Below are 9,738 nucleotides of genomic sequence, written 5' to 3' on the forward strand. Positions count from 1 at the left end.
GAAGCCCACTACGATCTTGCTCCACGAACTGCTCCAGCTATTAACCTGCCAACGAAAAACATTTGAAGATTGAGCTTACAAATCCCAATAGTATAAACGTTAATCTAAAGCATCATTAAGAGTTCCATAAACATAAGCATGCTAAATATTAGGTACAAAGAAGTAGGAACATGCATGATCTTGATCAAGTACTACTTACTTCAGGCTTTATGATTTCCACTAAAATGGGGGTCTCACACTTCCCTTAGTCATCACACAAGAGCCTCGCCATGAGTACACCTCTATCGGGTTCGACTATGTACTATCTATATGCAATACTAACTAGTATTTGGTGTCATAAAGCCATCAGACATTAGCAATTGTGGATGTCACATATGGATAAATCACCCCTCGCGAGTGTTAGGCCTCGCACCCAAATTAGCCGTCGAAGTGCCTCACGCACTTAGTGTGGTGTATTCGGGTAAGGACATCACACCTGCCAACCTACCCCTCGTGAATGTAGGATCTTGCGCCTATAGTCAATTGCAAAAGTACCTCGCACACTTGCTTTAGGTGTTCTCGGATATCCAATACCACTAGATGATTGTCACCGCCTGACTGGACTGAGGTGACTATACGTGCATACCTAAGGTCAGAGGCCACACATCTCTAACATTTCTAACTGACTCCTCATAAGTGTTCGGGCCTTGGGCCCTCGTTTACTCTTGAAATGCCTCAAGCACTGATAATGCCCCACTAAGGTAACTAAGGTAACCTGGGTAAACCCTAGCATAACTGGACTCACTATGGTGAGATCATCCTCACTCTGGATGATATCTCGTTTGTTCTCTCGCTTAGAACGTTATGCGAAAGCTTAATGATTTGTAGCTGTTATTATCTACTAGATTGTTCTATTCGAGTCATTCGATACCTAAGGGCGTTTTAGTCATTCTCTGATTCTAGTGAAGCCTTTACACATTCTTGGGTTTTATGATGATTTCTACATCATTCCTTACTGGATGCAATATTCTCTTGCCTGATATCCTACTCGGGTTCAACTCTGAGTAGCGACACCCATATCACTCTTATTGAACTTCCTTTCAATACCCTTTTGATTGAAAGGGCGACTCACGTCCTAGGTTTACTGACGTTATTGTAACATACACTTTTTGCTATTTTTGAAACTGACTTGCTCATTATATCGCTGGTCAGTACATCCCTTTACAATAATCCTTGTTCTCAATCATCTGTATACGTGGTCGACTGAAGAAACTTGAATGCTTTGCGTACTTCTATTGTAACCCACTCTTACGAATGCATTTGGGCTCCCCTTGGCTCTTTTTATCCCTCACGGACTAAGTATTACTAATTTGGATCATCCCTAGCTTTTACAAGCCTTAACCTGGTCAAATCAGACCTCCCAAAGTGAGTAGTATCAATACTCTACTTGCAGTATCGATACCCTAGATCAATTATCAATACTCCTATGAGTATCGGTACCAAAAATGCATTCTGGTGCAAAATTGAGGCCTTAGTATTGATACTATCACCCTGAGTATCGATATTACAGGGGCAGTATCGATACTCTCCCTGGTAGTATTGATACTCCCAACTCAAACCCTAAATTTTACCCCAATTTAACCAATGTCAATATTGTTATCCCAGTATCGATACTTAAACTTGAAAATGGTTATTTAGGCTAGGGAAATCACCCAAAAACCATCCTAAAGGCTATAGCTTGGTTTCTAATCAAGTGCTAAAGATTTAGGGAGTTAATTAAGGTCTTAAAGTAGCATAAAAATGACTTTTTAACCTCTAAAATATGATTTGATCTTGATATGAAATATAAACACTAAAATGATTGATTACTAAAATCTTAGCAATTTCTTGTGATTTATGAAAACTTAATACTCCAAAGGATTATAAATACTACCTCGTTGCTAGGATCCCGAAATAAAGCCTCTTGCTTAGCCAAACTCCTTTTCTTAGTGAATTAAATGGTTTCTCTCAACTTTTCTCTTTAGCTATAAAACCCCATGGCTTGAAACATTAAAACAACGTTGATGGAGGAATTATGAACGAAAATGGAGCATGAAAAGGCTTAAACTCTTACCTTGGATAAATCCTTAGAGAGGATAATAAGAAAAAATAGAGAAATGAGGAGAATGAAATGAAAGGATATATATAAAGGCTTTAACTTTAGAAAATTTACGGGGTCCACTTACCTCTCGGTAAACCCAAAACTGTTAACTGGACTTTGGGGTGTTACATCAGTATCCACACCTTTTCTATCTAGGTAAATTTCGAGAATGAAATTTCTTTTCAAGAGGATAGAGTTGTAACACCCCAAAACTCGAGTTAGGAGTTTGGCCTAACCCGAGAGGGCCTTGAATAAACCCATTAGCTTATAGAAGCCTTAATCAAACTTTGAGTGGAATTGGCTTGGATTGAGCAGAATTGAAGTTAAAAAGGGCATTTTTATTTCTCTGATTTAGAAAGGTAAGGGTTGTAATCTTCATTTCCCAAGCTTTCATTCAAGCTCTTTCTTTCATGTTTTGGCCATTAAAACCTTAGGTGGGGGTTTAAGATGGGTTTTAGGTTTAGACGTTCATTGGTGTTCTTAATACAATTTTAGAGTTTAAGAATCATACCTCTACCCTACCTAAGCCTCTAGAAGGATTAGTAATCAATTTCATGATTGTGTTTAGTGAAAGAGGTTGGAGAAAGCTTAACACGCTTGTAACACTCTCTACCAGGTGTATCACGATATGTGTTTGGTTAGTTTGCAAGATTTATGAAGCATACAAGCATGTTCAAGGTAAATTTCAATATATGGTGTTTTTAAGCATATTAATTGGCTTATAATTACCCCTCTTAACATACATACGACTCCAATAACATCTGGGAACCTCTGTGGGATGTTTAAGAAAAGTAGGATGTCATTTTTTGTACTCAAACAAAGTATTTATGGATTTAGGAATCGGTATTGGACGAACAATACTGATATTGTTCTTCAGATAGCCTAAAATAGGGGGTTTATGTTGGGAGTATTGATACCCATTCTTCTTGTATCGATATTGTTCGTTGGGTATCGATACATAAGGGTGGAGTATCGATACCATGTTCAATTTATAGATTCCAATAGCCCATTTGTGGTATCGGTACTCATGGGAGTATCAATAGTAAGAGTAGGGTATCGATACATTTAATAAGTATATCGATACTGAATTAAATTTCAAACATCAAAGAAAATTTTGTATCGATACTCAGGTGGTATCGATACCCCATTCCAGAAGCATCAATACTCTAGCTAAGGGTATCATACTGTCTAGTTTTCTCAAATTTCAGTAGATAATTTTATATCGGTATCAAAAGTAGATATTGATACTCAAGTGTCAGTATCGATACTGAATGACTCAGTATCGGTATCAGCATACTGAATTGGATAAGAAACCCAATTGATTAAGGGGTGGGATAAAGGTGCCTAACAATATCAAAACTTCACTAAATAAGACTACAATTGAGAACAATAATGAATACAATTACAGCTAGGAACGATACCAATTAAGATAATATAAAACTATCCTTTGTGTGATGGTCGGGAAACAACCAGGATATCCGAGTCACTTTAGCAGTATGAAGATCGTCTTGCATGTTAGATTTTTCGGATATAACTCAGCTAGTGCTTAGGTACTTCAGTTATAGGCTGGGCGCAGATGCGCCGAGACTCTCAGGAGTGAGCTAGCAGGGTGTACATTTCCGATGCAGTTCCGGATCTCACCCAGATACCCAAGGGTATCTTAGGTAGGCTAGAGGGGTGTGTGTTCTGAGATGTAGAACCCTCTTACCGCACCCTGATGCCTACCTTAGCTTTGCATGTTAGTATCTTTATATGTTCGTACATATTGCACTACAATGCTCATATAGTGAATGCACGTAGTATAGTACAATTATTAGTGTGAAACTGAGCTAAAAAACTCACCGTTCGGAATGTGTTTTTCGTGCACAAGATCTTACGAGATTTTCGAGAAGCTTATTGTCACCAGTGATTCCAGACTCATAGAGGCTTTAGAGTACATCTTTAGCCATATTTAGAGGGCATGTACTATTCGTAGATCCCTTTTTATTCAGTCATAACTCTATTTTTGATATACTTTATTTGTACCTCTGGGATGTATTTTGGGAGATCCGCATATTTGTAAATTTGAATAACATGTTTTTATTTTACAACTTTGATGAATGGTTTTATATGATGTTTGACAAATGTTTTAAAGAATAATTTTGGGTTACTCACTTCGGTGGTACCATGTAATATACTCTAGTTCATCGATCTCCGGTTCATATCAGATTAGGATGTTACAATAAAAGTATGATGGGCACCTAATATCAGTAATGTGTCGCATTGCTCGTTCGACATTCGTTAGAACTCGGCCCTTACAAACCAACCATAAAAATAACGTAATTTTCTCCTCGAAACATATGTAGGATAGGCCAGACTTTCTCCTCAACCACATTAGGATGACCAACAGAGAACTCATAAGCCGATTTCATAGTGAATTGACGATCATCCCGAAGACTTCAACCTAACGTATCATAAGCAAAATGAGTCTTTGGCCCTTTTTTGCCGCAGTTTTTAACGACGCATTCAAAAGGAAAAAGAAGTTGAACTGAGACCAACATCAATTTTCATTAGCATCAACCATATCGAACACCATGACCCGATTCATACCAATCGCCCCAGTTGCAACAACGTGATCAATAAGAGGTCCACAATTATCATGCCAAGCATCGAACCAGAAGGCAATCATTCGACCATTACCCACATAACAACTTATATTCCTCCGAACATCAGACCCAACAAATTCCAGTCCTATCCAAAGTTTAGAACACCGAGAGCCCCGAATAGTATCTGGAATACCATCCAAGCATTTTTACTTAGCTCGAAGGAATCGCACCCATAATTGATCCTTTTTAGCTAAAATATTAAATGTCAGTTTCATTAAAAACGTCATTTTGTTTCTCAAGCTTCCGAAACCCAAGGCCATCAAACTTTGTCGGTTGACAAACATTATTCCATTTGACAAGATGAACATCGCCAAGACCTTCAGGGATAACCCCTAATAAAACATATAATTAGACACTCAATTTCACCACAAAACTCGCCTTGGAATAATCGAAAACTGCATTGTATATAAGGAAGATGAGCTAAAACTGTTTTCGCTAGTGTCACTCTACCGACAAAAGAAAGTGACCGCATTTTTCAACCGCTCAATCTGTCTCAAACCATCTTGATCAGGTACTGATACATAGCTTTTGAAACTCGCCCATGCAACAAAGGAACTCCAAGATACTTCCCTAAGTTCGACACCAGAGAGTACCCAAACGCAGTACTGATTTGATCACTTAATCTTTGAAGGACATTCCTAGAGAAAAACAAAGTAATCTTCGCCACACTCACATTTTGTCCCGAGGCCAAACGAAATTTATAAAGTACAGAGCGAATCACTTCCCCTTGGTCACAAGACACCTCAGCAAAAAGTATCATGTCATCAGCAAACAATAAATGAGAGATGCTAGGCACTGAACTAGAGGTACAAAAAGGATGCCAACATCCACTAACAACCATTCTTTGAATAGCCTGAGCTAGTCTTTCTAAACAAAGTACAAATAAATTAGGCGATAATGAGTCTCCCTGTCGAATACCCCGAGATGGAGTAAACGCCGCAATCATACTATCATTCCAAAGGATACGAGTACAGACCGAGGATACACAACGCATGATAATTTGGAGCAAGGCTACTGAAATACCCAAGTCAACCAATGTATCTTCAATAAAACTCCACTTGATACGATCATAAACCTTTTAAGATCTATTTTAATTGCCATCCACCACTTTCGCCCCATTTTATGAATAACATCCTGAGTAACTGACGTTTTCAACAATTGAACGGACTGGCACAAAACTGGTTTGACTACATAGTGCTATGTTTTTTAGTCAGTTGACTATTCAATGTTATAAATTGTCTCCAAACTATATGATGTTATTTTATTGAGTTCTTCAACTATTAAAAGCTACAAAATGGTTACTTGACTATTCATATGTTTCGAACTTGTCCTTTACGTTGAAAATTTGATGACCATTTGAGTTGGACGATAACCTACTGACTGAGATGTGATAAAATTATACTTTAATGATGTCTACTGGCATTGTCGTTGCTTTCAAGCACGGGCTCGACAATATAATGTTGCAAGCATTGACTCGACGACATAATGAAAACGGAGAGTTGATCCACAAAATACATCACAAATGATATTTGATAAAATTTTATCTTATCTCGGTCAACATGCTAATGTACAATTCATACAACTGCAGCACCCTATAATTATGTGACAATTTATGTATTTTACCTTTTTTAACTTGACTGCTCACAGTCAAAGCTTTCGATGCATTTTAACAAACGAGGTTAGTTCAAGTGGTAAGCAAATTGATATCATTTAAGTAGGACTCAAGTTCGAGGCCTCATGTATACGAAAAATTCTGATTGGGAGACTCATCCATCAAAGTAAAGCATACAACACGGATCAGTCTAGACTAATTAGTACAAAGTCCTGAAAAACGAGAGGACAAAAAAGAAACGGAATACGAGGAATTTCAATTTGGTGTAACTTTCTTTCCTAGTTAATTCATGTTATAAAAACTTAACATAAGGTCCCTCAGCAGCCAATTAATCTAATTTCCCTGCTTAATACTCGTTAATTAAGTAACAATGAAACCCAAAGGCACTCCCAATTACAACATTATCAAAGAGATACGATTATTATTCAATCTTATTCAGAAAACCAATAATTAATGTAGTCTTCCATTAAATCAACAATCAATGATGCTTGAAATAAATTTACAAAATACTAGGGTTTCTAATTCTTGCTAGAAGGCTTTCTTAATTAGCCAAATACACTAAACCTAATGCTTGATCCAGTTAATAATCCATGCATTTTACTGATATGTGGTTTAGTAGGGTATTATGATAATAGGTTTATAAACATTATGTAATAATCCATGCAGTACTTTTCTGCATTGAAGAGAAAACAAATCATTAATCTATTTTTTCTTTCTTTAAATCATTCCTTAACTAGTATCACTAGATACTTGCTAAATTTTTTTATATATTTGATATTATTGATAAAACTTCTGTCTTAACAAAAATAAAAAAATAAAAAAAATCTACACAAATTAAAAAATAACAAACTAAAAATAACTTTGATGATACTTACAGGATCAGTCTGAGGCCATTGGCTATCTTTAAAAATTTTAAATTCTCATTTATTTTAAATATATTTTTATTTTATATTGATAATTTATTTTCATCCTCCTCAAATATTATAAGTTCACCCTAATATAAAATCATGTGTCGGTACTGCCATGAACAAAGATGCTTTCTGACTTTTGTCAAGAACTTCTACATGACCTATCGATAGTTCCATAAGAAAGCTTTAGCTCTAAACAAGCTGATTTTCCTTTTTAAAAGTTTTGATTGATGTAGAGAGGTGCAACCAGCTGTTTAAGGGAGAATTTGGAAAACTTCCTTAAGCCTAAAGGATGCATTCCCACCACCACCTTTTCACTTTAAGGAAAATATATTCTACTGCAACTTATTTTTTCCAGAAATACTTGATACTGATTACTGAAAAAAGAAAACGTAGTTTTTTTTAGCACTTTGATGCATTAAACTAGAATGCGACAAGAAGAGATAATGCATGATGAATCTCTGAAGGATTCACATGGACCAAAAAGAATTGAGTTTCTCGAGAACACTAGCCTGGAGAACTGAAAATCATTTCCTGCAAATTAATATTACTCATCATAATTTAACTGAATTATCTGAAACTAATCCATAACTAAGTATTCATTGAAGTTTTTTTTGCATGGTAAATATGAAATGCATGATCAACATGTTAATATTTAACTCCTGATAAAAACATGTATGATCAAAATTAATGATGCACTGGAAAAAGCAAAGCTAAAACTGTTATATATACTAGGCAAATATGTTAATAAAGATTTTCCTTTTTATGATCAAGAAGAAATACCAACACCAAGAAAATCTATGAAAGGAACATCCTCCTTTGTTTTGATGGGATCATCTTCTTGCTCCTGCTGGGAATTGCTCGGTACTCTAATTTCTTTGTTATTTTCAAGTTTATGGTACCAAAAAGAACTTGGAACAACCCTCCTGTAGTTTGGGAGACCAAATGCACTGAAATTCCTGAAGCTGTATGCTGAAGCATTTGAATGATGCTTATATAAAGAGTGATCTAATGTATTTGAGCCCTCCATGGCCATTAAATGAGCTTTACCATGATCTCTTCTTGATAATTCAGCTAAAGATGTATTGTTCGAAGCCATCAATGTTGACGAAGAAAATGCCCAAGATGGTGAAGAAGTTGAAGATGAGGGTGTGATTGAGAAAAACTTATCTTTTTTGGGGTTTTGGGATTCAAAATAACTACCAACTCTAAACCCAATTCTCGAGCTAAAACTATCTTGAAATCTTGATTTCCTTGAGGCAAAACCAGTTGAAATTAGATTGGAATCATTAAGACCATCTTGAAAGCTTCTCTTCCCGCTAAGTTTGGATTGTTCCCTTTGTTTTCTGGCCATTATAACATGCCAGTGGTTCTTCACTGCATTATCAGTTCTACCAGGAAACAGTCCAGCTATCAGTGCCCATTTGTTCCCATGAATACGGTGTGCTGCAAGGAGCCTTTCTTCTTCTTCTTCAGAAAACGGTCTCCTGTTGATTCTAGGGTCAAGTTGATTAAACCACCTCAATCTGCAGCTCTTCCCTACCATAAGCATATACGGATAAAACTATTAAATGGAAAGGAGAAAGAAGGAAAGAAAGAAAGAAATTGATTCTCCTTTTTGTTTATAATCAGTTTTCATGAATTATGATGAAGAAAACTAAGTAATCAAGTATTGCTTCTTTCTCCTGTGCCATCAAAACTTAAGATGTTGATTAATTAGGTAAAAGGGAGATATCTGATAAACGACATCTCTAAAATACTAATAAAAAAACTCAATAATAGAGGAAAGGTCATGGTATTTTCTTGAAAATCATGCTTTAGTTCTTCTAGATTATAAAAAAAAATCAACCAAAAACAAAAATATAGTAATTAATTTACCTGATCTTCCTCGGAGCTTTTCTGCAATAGAGTTCCAGTTTTGTGCACCATCCTGTTCAACAAGTTGCCTGAGTTTTTCATCCTCAGCAGGCCTCCAATGACCTCTAGGGCAAGTAGTCCTTGCATCATCACTGGAAGCTGCACCGGAATTCTCCATGGATAAGTGATGGAATAAGTCTGTCATCAAGCACCGCCAAAGGGAAGTGTCCAAGAAGAAATAGGAGGAAGAAAGGAAAACGAAAGAGAATAAGAAAGTGCGGTTGGTTTAGGGTTATGGATGGGAAGTCACTTTTGTTGGTTTTACACGACAACATTAAACATATGTACCTCTATATAGAACCACTGACTGACCCTTTTCTTAGCTATTGGCCCATGAACCACTCTATCAATAACTCTCTTTCTATATATACATACATACATACATATATATACATATATATATACATATATATATATATAGATATATATATATATATATATATATATCACTGTTTCTTATACCGTTTTAAGCCATGGTATTACGTTAAATCAAGCCTGGTGATTAGGGAACCTACTAGTTTTTGTTAAAGGGACAGC

General features: G+C 36.1%; 1 protein-coding gene across 1 annotated transcript; it reads right to left on the reverse strand.

The window, feature by feature from the left end:
* Nucleotides 1-7,983: 7,983 nt before the first annotated feature.
* LOC120136429 (transcription factor MYB54-like) lies at nucleotides 7,984-9,450 on the reverse strand. The gene is made up of 2 exons (XM_039152476.1): nucleotides 9,163-9,450; nucleotides 7,984-8,823 (listed from the first exon to the last, which is right to left on the reverse strand). The coding sequence occupies exons 1-2, from the start codon at nucleotides 9,344-9,346 to the stop codon at nucleotides 8,054-8,056; spliced, it is 954 nt and encodes a 317-aa protein (XP_039008407.1). The 5' UTR covers nucleotides 9,347-9,450; the 3' UTR covers nucleotides 7,984-8,053.
* Between the last annotated feature and the right edge of the window lie 288 nt (nucleotides 9,451-9,738).

This window comes from Hibiscus syriacus, unplaced genomic scaffold (genome assembly GCF_006381635.1).
Source record: "Hibiscus syriacus cultivar Baekdansim isolate YM2019G1 unplaced genomic scaffold, ASM638163v2 tig00110630_pilon, whole genome shotgun sequence".
Taxonomy (NCBI): Eukaryota; Viridiplantae; Streptophyta; class Magnoliopsida; order Malvales; family Malvaceae; genus Hibiscus; species Hibiscus syriacus.